Below are 15,963 nucleotides of genomic sequence, written 5' to 3' on the forward strand. Positions count from 1 at the left end.
CTTTGATAATTGTTGGTATTATTGTTTGGTATTTTTCGTGACTACGGTCACGCTGCTCGCTTCCCGCTCTTTGCTTGTGTTTTTCTTTCTCCACCGATTTCCCGGACCCCAAAATTATCCCCAATTCCGAGCCAAAGATGAACGATTTAAATCTGCGCGTGGCCGCCCTGAAGCTCTGCGCGCATCCAAAGCGTTTTGCCGAACTCCGGGACGCCCTTGTCCCGCTACCCGAGCGCTGGAGTTCCGGTGAGTGTGAGGAGGAGGAAGCATGGTCCAACAGAGCCACATGTTGATCTTTTTTTTTTCTTTTTAGCTCCCTACGAATACGTCAAGCAATTTGCAGCGGCAACCAGCAGCGCGGAGCAGGTCTTGGTGGTCAAGGATCTGTTTTACAAGGAGCATGATGATCCAGATCGAACGGTGCAGCACTTTCTGGCTGACCTACTGCTGGCCAGCCCGCTTAAGCATGCCGTGCGCAACCAGCTGACCAAGTACGGTGAGCAGTCGCCCCCCTTAATATGTGGCCTCTAACTGCTCCCATGTAAATCTCCGCCAGGCTCTTCTCGGACAATGCTTTGGCCAAACAGGCGGTGAACAGACGCTCCAAGGAATCGCTGCTGGCAGCACTGCGTCAGTCGCTGAGCGAAATGACTTCCAGTCTGGTGGAGAGTGCTTCGGGCGCAAGCCATGATAGCTTTAATGATGTCTTTGTCTCGGCGAATGCCTGCCTGCAAAACTTTCCTTTTGGCCGGGAGGCCCTTGGCGCAGAGGTGCATCTGTTTATGCCGCTGCTGCCCATGGCCCTGGAGCGTTACTGGACGGATATTAGTGATGCCCGTTTGGAGCTCTCGCCCACGCGTCGCAATGAGCTGTATTTGTATGTACAGAATGCCCTGCGCTTCCAGGTGAGTTTGCTGTCCGAGTGGAGCGGCGACCGTTGGCCGGTGAAGCACCTTCAGGCCACGGATGCGGTGGCTCAGCGCGTGGCACGTCACGTGGACACGCCGTGGGATGTCCGGTCCATTGCAGGCCTGCTGATCGGTCACCTGGCACGTTCCTCAGGCCAATTTCGGGAGTATCTGGATGGTTGCGCCAAGCCACAGGCTGAGCGGGATCTTCCCGTCCAGATGGCGGCATTGCTTGTTCTTCAACCAGCAGACTACACGGAGCATGGGCCGCAAGCCTTGGCCATCCTGCAGCTAATTCTGGCCGTCGCCGAAACGGAGAGTAATGTGAGCAACCTGTTGGTCTACCTCTCTAAGCATCTGTTCATCTACTCCAAATCGCTGGGTGAGTTACCCGCCGGCCAGGAGGCCGTACAGCAGCGCATCCTGGCCGAGCTCCAGCATTTCGCCCTGCAGCATATCTCCAATGCCACCGATTCGGTGCGTCACATGAGCAGCGCCTTGTTTCGACAAGTTCTGCAGCATGCCCAGACCAGCGGGCAGGAGGAGCTCTTCCAAGTGGTCTATTGCCAATTTGAGGGTCGGGAGGCCTCGCTAAATGCCAGCTGCCTGGCTCTGGAGCAGCTAGTTGGCGTCCTGGGCGTGGATCAGGCCCTTCGGCAGTGTCCCTCGCTGTTTGACGTAATATTTCCACGTTTCCTGGGCTGCGAAGACAGCGTGGATTCCCTGTTTAAGGGTAAGACTAGGAGGGGACTGGTAATTTTAGCTTTTTTATTAATTCACTTTCCTTTAACCTCCACAGCTATGATGATATCCGCCCACAAGACGCAACCCTTTGCGGAATGGCAAAAGCTATGGTTTGGCCAGCTGCTGGCAGCCACTCGAGTACAGGACAAACGTCGCTCAGCCATCGAGCAACTCCTTACGCAGGCCGTGCAGCTGGAGCCACAGGCTTTGGCCCAAGTCCTCCTGCGTAACGACGACGAGGACGCACGACTGCCGCTTAGCAGCAAACTGGCGGCTATTCTAAGCGTTCGCCAGCTCAGCGAACGGCGGCAGGAACTTCTGCGCGAGCTAAAGCAGGAGGTGGAGCAGGCCCTGCTGGGACTGGACGATCACACGAGGCTTTTGGCGCTGCGCTTTGTGGTCGAGACGCCGCGTCCCAGTGATCCGCTGACCCAGGCCGAAGCCGAAGCCATTGGGTTGTATCTGCGTCACAATGCCAACAATCCAAGCGCCCATCTACGCCAGTTGGGTTACGGCCTGCTCCAAAAGGCACTGAAAAGGATACACCTTGGCCTGGCGGAGCACCAGAAGCGCCCAACGCCAGTAGGCAATGAGCTGTTACGCCTGCTCACCAACCTTATGGTCCTGCTCTCGCGAAACCTCTTCCCCACGGCTAACTACGGTCGTCGCTGGCTATCCCTGCACCTGCTTCGCGACTGTGTGGACCTGTGCCGGCGTCTACATTTAAGCGACGTAGAGCAGCAGCTGCCTCCAGAGGCTCTGACCAATTTAGAGCATTGTCTGGGCGACAGTTACGAGCAGAATAAGCTCCTGGCTGCCCAGCTGCTTCAGAAACTGCAGACAAGCTCTCGCCTGCAGCCGGAAAAGATGATGGAGCTTCTTTTATCGCTGAGGCCACCGGATTCAGCGACGGGTGCCTTCCAGCTGCAGGTCTATTGCCGGGCCAAGGAGGTGGAAACGGAGCTGCCTGTCCAGCACGAAGAAGTCAACTGTCACGAGCCAAGGATCTACAGAGCCCTGCAGTGGTGCCTTCAGCATTTGAGGGAGGGCCTGGCCCTGGCCCAACAGGATCTGGCGGAGGCAGCCAAGCTGAATCCGCTGTACGGGCTACTTTTTGCCAGCCGTCATCTGCTGCAGCAGCTCCGGCTTAAGGAACTGGTCCGAGAACCCTGCTGGCGTCGCTACATTCAGGAGCTGGTGAATCTTTGCCTAGAGGTTAGCCGTGTGGTGCTGCCGGTGGTGAGTAGCGCCTCGCCGGAGGGCCACCTGCCCGAGACCAGGGACCAGGAGTTAAACCAACCGCTGCTATCCAATGTGTTTAGCCGAAGACTGCAAAGCGAAGCCCTGCAGCAGCTCCGGACCACGCCCCAGATGGTGCTGCTGTGTGCCTGGCGTAGCATCAAGGAGGTGTCTCTCATCCTGGGCGAACTGGTGCAGCGGGCGCCACTAGAGGAGGAGCAGGAGCAGGGGCAGGACTACTTGCTTGCCAGCACTCAACTGGAGGAGATCGGGGAGCTGTTCCTGCTGCTGCTGGCGGAAACCAAGCATCGTGGTGCCTTCGAGCAGGCCTATGTGGGATTCACGCTACTCTGCCGCCGCTTCTGGCACAGCGATGCAGTGCGTCTCAATCAGTTGCCCGATCAGTGGGTCAACGAGGCCATGGCCATGGTCAGCGGCGAGGAGGAGCAGCATCAAGCAACGCGTCGCCTCTGCTCTACACGACGCAGTGCAGGTATGCCCTTCATGCTGCAGGCTCTGATCTGCACGGAGCTCAAGCTGGGCACCCATGCCACTCTGCATCGTTGTATGCGTCGCCTGCTGGAGGTGTGTGAGCGTCGGAGCCCCGGCGCAGTAGCCATTACCGCCCGCAGTCATGCCTTGAACATAATGCGTGCTCTGTTCCGATGCAGTGAACTGGCGGAGCTGGTCACTGAATTCGTGGCCCGGGGCATTCAGTGTGCTCTGGAGAGTCTGCTGCGGGCGGAGGAGTGGGCGGAACGCAACTGTGCCACACTGCTGCTGGCCGCCCTTGTCGTACGTGTCTTTGGTGTGGAGCGGGCACGTCTGGAGACGGGTGAGCTGCATGTACGCAACCGGATGACGGGAAGGATCTTCTTTACACGATATCCCCAGCTCTTTGACTACTTCCATGCTGGGCTGCAGCGCGAGGCGGAGCAGATGGAGGATGGAACGAGAGCTGGCAACACGAGCAGCGGCAAACGAAGGCAAACTGTTCAGCTGGAGGCCATGCTGTTGATGCTTAGCCGTTTGTATCCCTCATCGCTGGAGGGCGCCGAGTCCACCTTGAATGTGAGTGTGTAGAGTAACCTCCATCCGAATCTATGTCCCTGATTTATCCTTTATTTTCTCCAGCTAAGCGAATTTGTGCCTTTCCTGCTGAGAATTTGTAGCTCCCACGATCTGATGACCCGCGAGCGGGCGGCCTTGGTGGTGGCCAATTTTGTGAGCCAAGAGCGAGCGCTGGCCGAGATTAAGCGCACAATTGTTGAGCTCATGGTGCTACAGCAAAAACTGGTGAGTGAGTTTGAATACACTTGTTCCTTAAATCTTCCTAATTTCACTATATTAGTCCTCGCAGGACGACTCTTTCAGCCTAGATGCCAATCACTGCCACGGACAATTACTCCTGCTCCTCCATCTTCACCGACTGGCTCGCTGGACGCAGCCATCGCTGGCCAGGCTGCAACTACACACTCTCTCCGGTCTGGCTGAGCCCCTCCTGCGTCGTGATATCTGCCTGTTTAGCGCCCTGCTGGACGTAATGGTGGCTATTATGGAGGATGCCGACGAGCCGGGCCTGGTGAATGATCAGCTTTTGGAGCAGCTTGCCGCTGTTTATCGTTTGGATCATGCCGAGGTCTATAGGCGCTGCCAGGAGCAGGGTATATCAACGCGTTTCTATCAGATATTTTGCCTGCATTTGCACCGATTGCAAGGTCATGTCCAGGGAATTGTACAGCATATGGTCAAGGATTTAACTATCTCCAATCTGCCTGCCGCTTTGGACGAACTCAAAGTGGAGCTCTGGCTGTATATACTGCTTCAGAGATCAAGGACAGTAGCGGAGCCCCAACTGATCAGCGACCTGGACATTGAGCACTTCCAGTTTGCTGCGGATATACGACGCTACCACGACACTCTCACGCCTGGCCAGCTTAGGGAGCTGGAACAGTTGCTGTATACATCCCAGGAGATACAATCCTGTGTCTTGCGAATGGTCACATCTCCCCAGCGTTGCTGGAACCTAGCGTTGGTCGGTCGCTTGGCTGCTTTGCAGCCGCTGCTCCAAGAGCCTGGATTGCAGCTCGACGAAGTCATTGATCGATGCTCTGCACAGACACCGCTGTCCAGCCAGCAGCAGCCGGGCTTAGTGCTAGCCCTCAAGCGTTTGATACGGGAGAGCGGTAAACTGGACACGGACCACTGGCTGCCCCTGTTGGACTACGCCCTAAGCCTCATCGATCCCATCCAGCCTGTGTATCTGCGCCACCAGGCCGTCGACCTGTGTGACCTACTCGCTGGCAGCCAGTTGGCAGAGCATATGACTTCAAATGTGGAGGTAATGGGACGCTTTATGCGACTTGTTCTACTCCTGCTGCTGGACGAGGCAGAGTGGGTGCGTCATCGAGCCGCTCAGCTGGTGGCCAGCTCCAAATTTCAACGGGAACTGGGCCAGGAGTTGGTTACAGGTGAAAGGAACATTCTGCCCAGTGCCTTGATACCGGAATTCCTCAATCTAATCCTGACGAATCTTCAAAAGCAAGGCGACGACTCCACATCCTTCCTGCAGCGCCTGTTCCAGCTAATCGCTGAGCCCTTTTTTCCCAAGGATAAAACGAACGAAATGGATGTAGACGTGGATGATGTTGAGGTATTTGATAAGCAGGAGATAAACCTGTACTGCGAATCACAACTGGTTCTTTCCGAGATAGTCACAACTTTGAACAAGAGATTTCTAGAAACGAACCAGGCGGTTATTGGACTTCATCTGCCCATTATTTTGGTTTAAAGTTAAATAAATTACGGAAATTAAGACGGAAAAAAGAGGGAACCAATAAGACAATGCAAATAATGTTTCAAAATAAAAATAAAACAAAAAGAAAGACGAAACACGAAAAATTGTTTACTCTAAGGCAGGGCAATAAGGACTGTGATTGGGCTTAGCTCGGCGGCCTTATTTATATTAATAAATATATTAAATCAATAACGGCCTTGTTTATACTCTTAAAAATTACGTTTGGCCTACTTGGATTTTGGACTGGTTGCTAGTTTGACCATATTTAAATAATACAAAACTGAAAACGGTTTTTCAAATACTAACGTTACCAGACTGCACAACTAAAGGGGTTCCTTATCCTTCGTTATGCGCGCCTTCCGTCGTTGTCCTCTTATGACAACTGCTAATACATGCAGACACCCTTCGGAAGTAATCCGATGCAGACAATTAACAGCGTAACAATCCCATTAAACCCTGAAACAAAGCCTAAAGACTGTTTATCAAACCAATCCTGCCAGATGTTACGCAGCAATAGTTGATTTTCCACCCGATATGCTCATTTCTCATTTCCGCGCTCCCTTTTATCGATAGCTTCGGTTTATTTTTAATTGGAATTATCGATTACCGCCGGCAGTCTGGCAGCCCTGCGCAACAAGTTGAATGGAAGTAGAAGAAAATTGCGTCCAAAAAAGTGCGCAAAATAGTTTTGTTTTTTGTTTTTGTTAACGTGCACCGACATCGCAATTGTCAACGTATAACGCTAAATGCAAGTGAATGCAAGTGACAGTTGAAGCAGCGCGAATACGATACGGATGAACCACGCAACGAAAACAATTGAGCAAAGCACACACGCACACAAACACGGGCAAAAAAAAACACCACTCAAACACGAACATATGTACATGTGCAGGCGCCCACTCGTGTGCGAGGGTGTGAAAGAGACAGCTAGAGCGCGAGTGAATGAGTGTGAGTGAAAGGCATGCTCTCTGTAACTGTAATATAATTGATAAAACAAAAAACGTCAGGAGCAGGAATCTAGAGAGAGAGTAAGCAAAAGTGACACTGTGGAGAGACTAAAAAGGAGGAGAATTTTTGTTGTTGCTAAAAATAGCAATAAATAGAGAAAGGAAGGAACAGAGAGAGTGCGAGAAAGAGGAGAGTGTTGACGCAGGCACCAAAAAGTAGCAGCCTTTGGGCCACTTGGATTTTAATATTGTCCGGAGACACTTGTACCGTTATCACCCGCTCTCCGCCGCTGCCGTGCTCTCCTGTTTTGACAACACAAACAACGGCATTCGGTGGAAGCAACAGCAACAAAAAACAAAAACAACAACATTAACATCAACATCAACATCACAACGGCAACAACAACGGCTCAAAACTATGCTTTTGAAATTCACAACAAAAACCAGTGGAGCTGGACCCTCATCCGTCCCCCTGCCCCTCGCCCACCAGCTGGCAGCCGGTCCCTCCTCCAGTTCGTCCATGCAGGCCACCACAACGTATGCGGCGCGCGGAACAGGTTTGTTACCATTTTATCCCATTTCGCTCTTTTCTTTACTCTCTTTGTTGTTTTTCTTATTTTTTTTTTATGTTATTTTGGTTTTCGTTAAACATTTGATGAGAGAGATACACTTAACCCATTGAGGGCGGTGGGAGTCCGAATTGGACAGAAAATCTAGAGTATCGATAGATCAATACATCGCATTTAGTAGCGATCGATTGTGATATATGCGATATGTATTGCCTATTTTTCGGATGCGGCTCTAGGTGGGCTATTCCCAGAAATAGAAACTCGATTGTTTTGAAAAGTAAACTGTGCAAGTAATTACTAAATATAACTCATATTCCTTTAAAAACGATTTCCAACTGGAATTAGTAATTTTCTAAAATATAATTGGATAGATAAGATCTTAGAGCTTAAATAATAGTCCAAAATTGACAGCAGTTGAGGCGTAAAAGGTTAATGTCTATTTTAATTGTGTTTTGAAACCCTTTGCAAGGGTATTATAATTTCAGTCTGAAGCTTGTTACGCTATAAAAGAGTCATTTCCGACCCTATAAATCATATATATTCTTGATCAGCATTAACAGCCAAATCGATCTAGCCATGTCTGGCAAAAAAAAAAAATTTATAAAATTTGTCCAAATTTTATAAGGGGTTACTTCGTTAAAATTGTCAAAAAATTTACAAAAATTTTAATTTGTTAAATATTTTAAATTAAGTACTCAGATTTGTTAACCTTATAAAAACTAATATAGGAAAGCTTTCCGAATTAAAATTAATGATTTTTTGGGTGAGGTATGAGGTTTTTAAATATCGATATGTTGATGAAATTGTCATATAAAAACATTGTTTCAAAGAATGATCAATTTCCAAAACGATTCTATAACTTGTTTGCAAACTGCAAGGGTATATAGACTTCAGCTTCCCAAAGTTAGTTTTCTTTCTTGTTATTTTTTTTTTTTTACATTTTGTGATTTTTTTTTTCTTGTTTTTGTGGTATTATTCTTGTTTTGCCTGTAAATATGTAGATGGCAAAACAAAAATAGATCGCCCTAAGGTTGTATACACATACTTCTGGATAAAAATAACGCTCCCTGTTGATCGAAAATATTGCTTGATTGATTCCAAGACCAACCCACCCACTTCCCCTCCCAATAATTCGGCCATCGATATCAGCAAAAGTTGAAAAACTATTTTATTTGGCCATCAAAAAAAAAAAAACATTGCGACATTGAAAGCTACGCACGTGTACCAACACATACGCGTATACCCTAGCTTACACCACGCAGCCACACATGCATAAACAATCATATTTTGTATATGTAGATGTTTACATGCTCGAGTACAGTGATCACTCACTAAGCAAAAAATATTTACACTGCTACAAAGAGAATTCTAAAGGGACTCTGAACTCTGAATTCATTTTAACTTTATTATTAATATTCTTTATACAAAATAATCAATAAAGATTTACTGATAATGTTGCTTTTAGCCAGGGATCACTGTAATTTTACATGTGCGCTGGCATATGCTCGAGTTCATTGGGCTTCTGTTGCTGCTCTAGTGTTTGTTGATTATTTTTGCCCTTTTTTTTAATTTCCATGTTTGCCACTTAACACACGTGGCAGGAAAACACAAAAAGAAAACAAAAAAAGACCAAATAGAAAACAGTTTTCCTTGAGCTTAAGCCACGCGATTCGTATCGAATCGAATTGAATCCCTTTTATACGTTTTTTTTTTTACCACCAGCAGAGAGAGAGAGAGCTAAGCTGTTTGCTCGGTATTCAGTTTCCCCACCCACTTTTGCCCGCCTTTCCACAACGTTTTCACCTGCCTATCGGGCAGCTTTTCCACCCACAGCCCTCCCCCTTTCACCCTACCATTCTGTCTCATTTCATTCCGCTCTCTTGAGTCATTTGTTTGCTCCGCCTAATGGCCATATAATCGAATTGAATTGGATTGAAATGAATTGGATGTTTTTTATTTTGTTCCTTGGCAACCTGGCAACCTGGCGACCCGCTGGAAAACTCAGTCACTTAATCCAGTGTCCTTGCTTTTGGCGAGGGAGTGCCGCTGTAGGAAATGGAAAGCGAAAGAAAATTGCCGAGAATACAAAGAGGAATTAACAAAATGCGTGTTTGTAGCACTTGTTGAGCAACAAAAATCACTATGGGATTTTATCTAGGATATATGTATATATATCGATATAGAGATATAGACTGTTGTCTTAGCTCCTTTTGTAGTTGTTTATATATAGGACAAATTAAGCTACCATTATAACTGTGTTATTTCCTAATATAACATGGTATTTGTTACCAGTATTTTATATTATCTTCCTATTTATACTATGCTCCTTCATATACTAGATACTAGATACTTTCATATACTCGTATATAGGGATACTATACTTCTTATTCTAATCACTTTCTGATCGTTTTTTATGACTGTTGCAAAAATATGAATACAAAATAATAATACAATTTAGCAAAAGAATAACTATACAGTCTTCTATGGTGTTTCCTAGTTTTGGTTTCATCCATCTGGACAAAAAGGAAGCCTTAGGATGCTGCCCGTAAATCAAGTGGACTTTGTCATTCTATTTTTCCCCCTCCTTCTCTGCTCTCCCCAACAACTACAATACACTATTTTCCCCAATTTATCCAACCAACCTCCTCTCCCCTCCCCTCTTTTCTGTCTGTCTGTTAATTGCATCGAAAGTCTCGTGACTCGACTTAGTCAGCAATTGTTTATTGTTTATATACATATGTACACTCCTATGCCCCGGCCGCGGCGCTCTCTTTCTGCTTACATTTCGGTTAATTTAATACAATTTTCTGCTCTCTAGATTAGTTAATGATCATCATCGGCGTCAGTCGGGTTCCAGGTGCTTTTTTTGTTATTGTTTTTTTGTGTGTATTATTTTTTTTTTATTGTTGGCCTGTATTTAGTATGCAAAGCTCGACAACGACCAACGACAACAACGACTTGAATAATTTCAACTTAGTTAATCAATTTAATTATGTATGAAAATCGTTTTATTTGTTTTGTTGTTATTGTTGTTGATGCGAGACACTATTATAGTTTACTCGCATTCCCCTTTTGCCTTCAAATTCGCTGATTTGTTGTTTGTCAAAGGTAATGAATCCATCTCTCTGTCTTTTGCTCTGTTTCTATATACATATGTATTTTTGTTGCTGCTTGAGAGTATATCTTGAGTTGTCTCTGTTTTTTTTTGTTTCTTCTTTAAACTCTCTCAACTTGTTCAAATGTTGTTTCTCTTGTTCTCTCTTGGCTTTCACCCAAAAATTTCAATGGCAATGGGCTTAAAAAGTTGCTTTTTTTTTGTTTGTCGTCTTTATATTTTGTTTTGATGCTCTCGGGTACTTGTAGAGTTCAAGGGTTCTGTTATTTGGTCAGCTTTAAAACAGGTATTTAGTCTGGATTTTTTGTTGTTTATAAATATGTATAGAATTTTGCCAGGTTGGTGGTTTATCTCCGTATATTTAAAAATTAATAAGGTACATTAAACCTTAAAGTTGTTACAGGAATTGCACATAAAATTCCCAAGTACGAATTCAGCAACGAAATGCTATTATATTCTTGAAAAATGTGAGGAAAAAGTATTACTTATGAATTTCCTGAATGAAATTTATTATATTACAATTTGTTAATTATATTTTTATACGTATATTTTATAAAAATTATATTTTTCAACTTAAAAAGGGTAATTCATAGTCGCAAAAAAACGTACACATTTTATTTCACTGTTTTTTTGTGCTTTTGCCCGAGCCCACCTCAATTATTTTGTTATTGCGACGCCAGCAGACACGCATATATAAAATTGTATATAGTATATAGTATATTTGATGGGAGGGTAGAAGCACAGCATATATGATAGGGAAGAATGGGTGGGAGCAGAGCGAGCAGGTGGAGCAAGCAGGTTCATCATTGTCCCGCTCCCGAAGTCGATGCATCATTCAAATCAACTTTTCGTTCAAAACAAAATGATTAAAAGTGTTGTTCTTTTTTTTGTTTAGCTTTTGTTTTTTGGCGTTTTTTGTTATTTTGCTTTCTCGAACATCACGTTTTGCGTTTTTCTTGATTGAGAAACAAAGCAGGAAGTAAGAAAGTGCCAATTTTATTATTTTAGAGGAGCGTTTTTAGTGCCCAGTGAAAGAAGGGCACTTTAGGGAAATATTGAGGCCTATTTAAAGGGAAATTTGTGGGAAATAGGATGTATGAGCCGTACGAAATCCTTTTGGTACCTTTTAAAATGCACATATGAATTTTATTATTTATAAGAAAAGGGAAGGAAAATATGGATTATATTTCTAGGATATTTTGGGGAAAATGTATGGGTTTAGGGAAATTTTAAGAAGAAAGGAATATCAACTAGAAATTTCAGAAGAGACAAAATTAAGAAAAGAAGAAAAATATGGAACTTACTTTATTTCTTATTTACCATACATACATATACCTATTTCTTTGGATTGCTGTTTATGGCTCCCTTAAAAAAACAAAAAAACAAACCTTAATAAGCGAAGCGCGAAAATCGAAATAAAGATATTGTAATGCCAGTCGGCCGATAAGTCCGCTTCGAAAATTTATATATGCCCCCATTAAATTTGTTTTTTTTGTTGCCATTTTTCGGGGCTTTCTGTTTGCTTTTGTGTATTTGTATGTTAAAGCCCCCAGCGACAAACAGGAGACAATAAAATGCAATCAGAGCGTTTATGGGGCCATCACTTTTACAGATCCAAAGCAAATCGAAAACAGTATGACCGTATACCACGTATACACGATGACTGTACCAGATTTCGATTGAAATTACCATTGAGTGAGTCACCAGGACTTTTTCTGGTTGATAAACATACACATTTATAATATATTATTATTACTAATATTCTAAAACAATTTTACAATTAACTGAATGACAAATATTAATTCTGAATTAATAAACTGAGAACAATAACAACATCAGTAGTCTGTCCAATGATTGTCCCAGTTCACAGAATGTATGCTATATATGCAATTATTAAAAGTTTTTCAATTTGCATTTGGCATTCTTAATCATTTACTTGAGCATGGGGAAATTTTGCTTATTTCTCTGGGAATCACATGTGCACATCAAGCATAAATCCAGTTTGACTTTTCTATGCTTAAAATGTTGAATTCCCCTCGTTGGTTATGACATTATCATATTAGAAAAATGTACTAAAAATAAAAATTACGCTTAATTTAAGGTGCAAATTTAACTGTAATATGATTATATAAAAATGATATAAAATAATACTTGCATAATGATCTTATTGCCTAAATAGTTTTCGATTTTAGTAATCGATTTAGTTACGATCACATTTTATTTGAATTGATCTAAGCTGATTTAATCTGATCGATCAGATCAGCATCTGAAATTGTTAGGAGCTTAGATTCCATTACGTTTCCAGACTATTCCATTGCAAACTGCAACTCAGAGAATGCAATGGAAGATAGCAACAATTTTGTCTAAGGTCAAAACGCAACGCCAGGCAAAGCGTTTCTTGGAAAATTGATCTAGACCAGAAGCCGGCTTCCCCTTGTTTTGCCTGTCTATTACAGAGCTCAATTGGCCATAACGTGCACTGGAAAAAATGCATTTGAAGTGATTTAAATATAAATATATATTTTTAAGAGTTGGGTACCAGGAAAGCTATTGACAACTTCTTCATAAGTTACAAAGAAAACGGAAAAACTTTATTTTCCAATGAAAAACTTGAATCTATTTTAGTTTTGATCTCCCTATTTATCTCGTATTGGGATATTCCATTTTATAGAAGTGATCTTCTGACTGTCTGAGATATATTTTGAAGCAACGTGACTGTAGATGCTTTTGTTTGAGTGTAGTTGGGGGTTGTCCGGAAATGCCGTCGAGTGAAAAACTTTTCTCCGACTTTTGTTGTGACGTACACAACCACATTGGTTGTCGTCATTCAGGTGAGTCCCCTTCATTCGTTAGCCGGTTTAGCAAAGGCACCGAAGGGTGAATTCAGGTGAGACGACGACGGCGACGACGATGCAGTGAGGTAAGGAGTTTCGCAAGTCGCAAGTGAGTGGGTCGCCGTCGTCGGAATGGAAATTATTGTTGGCAATTTATTCGTTATGCAGCTCGGTAATTGGGAATCTGGGCAGTATCTATTCGATATAGTGCGTTTCATGATCATATCCGACAGTGGTCAGGGATTTCCAGGCATGATAAATGATACAGGCTGCTCAATATATATCCATAAATCTTGTTCTATTCATAAATGACTCAATAGCACAATGGCTTTTACTAAAATAAGCAACTATCTTCATATTATTACTAGTTTTGAATGAATGAATGAATGAATCATTAATAATTGTTTTTAGAACTCCCTTATAATTCCAATAATATTCCAATATAAATAAAATATTGAGTATATAAATTTACCCAATTCCAAAAACAATCAATGATTAATAATTAAAATTCAACTACAATTAGCTTAGAAGATTTTTCCATGATCACTCTCAGGTAGAGTATTTAAAAGTTCAAATCATTATTGCCATTTCGATTACGATTGTTTTGACAGCCATTTAACAGTTTTTAACCCTTTTTGTCAGGCTGTCAGGCTGAAGACCCGAATGTTTATTTTTTATACGAGTTGCGGTTTTTATTTTTATTTTATTTCTTATTGTTTTTGAGCACTCCAAGAGGAAGACACGACCAAAATCAATTGTATCGACTGTGACGCCAGCAAACTGGCACCAATCGACACTGCGCCGCATACATTTATTAATTTATTATTTTATGAATTATAATAATCAACGGCGTTGAATCGAGGCGTAAATTATTGGATATTGATTCATGCCCTGGCCAGTTGTCTTGAATTTCACCAAGTCAACCGTTTTGGAGACTTTCAAAATTCCCTAATTTTATATTTTATAATTATTATGCACTTATTTATTGAGTTACTTTGTGGTTTATATAATTAATTGTAATATTGTGTTGTTTTCTATCCAATTCAGTGGCCTTGAACTCTTTTTTTGGTGTCATTCACATCGATAAAAACACAGACTTGACACTCGAGAAAAACACGAAATGATAACTTGCAGTGGGAATAACGCTTGCTTTTTATCAAAAAGGCCTGTCTCTGTTATTGTTTCTCTTATTTTTTTATGCATTTCTGTTCACATTCTTAATTATCGTTTTTCTAACATATGTCTGTATCTATCTTGAATAAGATCTAGGAGACCTTTGTTCGTTATCAGTAGAAATTCCAAAATTAAAATTGTTAGAAGCAAAGGTATTTTAAGAAATTAATTTTTGAAAGTAAGAAAGCTACCGGGGTTCTTAACTTAACTAACTGGAGAGTAAGAGTGCAAGAGCGAGCGAGATAGATAAAAATATTGATATTTTATTGTGTATAGTATCAAAAATATTATTTACATTGCTTTATAAACGCTATGAATTTGTTGAATTAATATTATATAAATGAAATAAATTATAATAATATATTTATAATAAATGGTTAGAAGGTTTTCATTATTTATGTATATATTTTATACAATCCCTTTTGTTTCTTATTATTTATCAAAAAATAACCAAACATTGCCCCTATTTGGCACTGCTTTCTATTCGGTTTTTATTTATTTTTTATTGTTTTTATCAAATAGAGAATATACGGAAATGCCATTCCGAATGATGATTCTCACCTGCCTTGTATAATACCCAAATTGCGCATACGAATCTCTTCTCATTCGCTGTCTTTGGCCTTTTTTGCACTTTGGACAGATACAAATCATCCCAAATTATTTGTGTACATTGGCGCTCTGCGGCTTGCTTGTTTTCTTGGCATTTTTTCTGTTTTGGTTGACGAGCCCCAAATATAATAGACATTTTTTTCGGGGAGGGGTCCAGCCTTTGGCAAATAATAAGTGGGGAGTGTGTGTCTGTGTGTGAGATGAGTTTTATTATGAATATACCCTGGTTAAGGAGTATTCTAGGTTTGGTTTCATGTTTGTAATCAACTGAAGAAGATCTGTCAAGGCTAAGAAGTTGCTTTCGTCAATTATACAGTTAAATTATTGATATCGACATATTATCCATACTTTATCGATGGTTTTGCAGCTTTACTGTAGATACCCATTAATAGTTTTGTTTTAGAACTGCCATGTTAACTGCATTTCATTCTCAGCCACTGAAGAAGGTAGTTTTGTAAAGATAATTGTGGCTGAGAGCGGCTTTAAATATTTTTAAAGGCAATTATAGATGCTTATCGATAAATTATCGATGATTTACAATAAAATATGTAAAGATCTTGTTAATAAAATAATTTTGGCAATCATTGCTAGGGTATAAAATATTCATAAATTCAAATTTCTTTTTTCATGTCTAGTGGAGGCGGTTTTGGTCCATCGACTCTAATTGAAGACGGAGAGAGATAGCTGTAGAGTGTGTGTGCGTGTTCGGATGAGGTGTGCGTGAGTGTGTGTGTGTGTATATTGGTCTTGTTGTGTGGGTGGCGACACTGAGCCAGAAACGCATTTGAAATCTTTGTTTGCCTATTTACTTTCATTATTTAAGTGCTAAACGAACGTTTTTCATTCCATTCAGCAGAAAATAAGCAACACAATTAAAAAAAAAAAAAAAACAAAATAAATATATATAGAAAAGACTTATCATAAAAGAGTAGCTAGGCACAATTGAAAAACAACTTTTGAGCTGATCTGTAGACCCGAGTTTTCCCCGATCCTATAGAGAGTGTGCTTCCTCCTTCATCTCACATGAG

General features: G+C 42.3%; 2 protein-coding genes across 5 annotated transcripts in view; both read left to right on the plus strand.

The window, feature by feature from the left end:
• The first annotated feature begins 23 nt into the window (after positions 1 to 23).
• THADA (Thyroid adenoma-associated protein homolog) lies at positions 24 to 5,783 on the plus strand. 3 transcript variants are annotated; one of them, XM_086836221.1, is made up of 6 exons: positions 24 to 246; positions 314 to 491; positions 557 to 1,641; positions 1,708 to 3,962; positions 4,026 to 4,187; positions 4,243 to 5,783. In XM_086836221.1, the coding sequence occupies exons 1-6, from the start codon at positions 138 to 140 to the stop codon at positions 5,680 to 5,682; spliced, it is 5,229 nt and encodes a 1,742-aa protein (XP_086692347.1). In that variant the 5' UTR covers positions 24 to 137; the 3' UTR covers positions 5,683 to 5,783. The 3 variants fall into 3 exon arrangements, with proteins under 3 accessions (XP_086692347.1, XP_020805461.2, XP_086692348.1); XM_020949802.2 differs by having other exon boundaries at positions 4,252 to 5,783; XM_086836222.1 differs by lacking the exon at positions 24 to 246 and having other exon boundaries at positions 487 to 496.
• Positions 5,784 to 6,267: 484 nt separating this feature from the next.
• The window catches only part of NFAT (nuclear factor of activated T cells 3), a 49,119-nt gene continuing 39,423 nt past the window's right edge, over positions 6,268 to 15,963 (plus strand). For both annotated transcript variants that reach the window (XM_086836224.1, XM_086836227.1), the window contains exon 1: positions 6,268 to 7,192. In XM_086836224.1, the coding sequence (XP_086692350.1) occupies positions 7,054 to 7,192 (139 nt within the window). In that variant the 5' untranslated portion in view covers positions 6,268 to 7,053. The remainder of the gene's footprint in view (positions 7,193 to 15,963) is intronic.

The sequence above is a fragment of the Drosophila serrata genome, unplaced genomic scaffold, assembly GCF_035046125.1.
Source record: "Drosophila serrata isolate PLE 108 unplaced genomic scaffold, ASM3504612v1 contig_276, whole genome shotgun sequence".
NCBI classification, from domain to species: Eukaryota; Metazoa; Arthropoda; class Insecta; order Diptera; family Drosophilidae; genus Drosophila; species Drosophila serrata.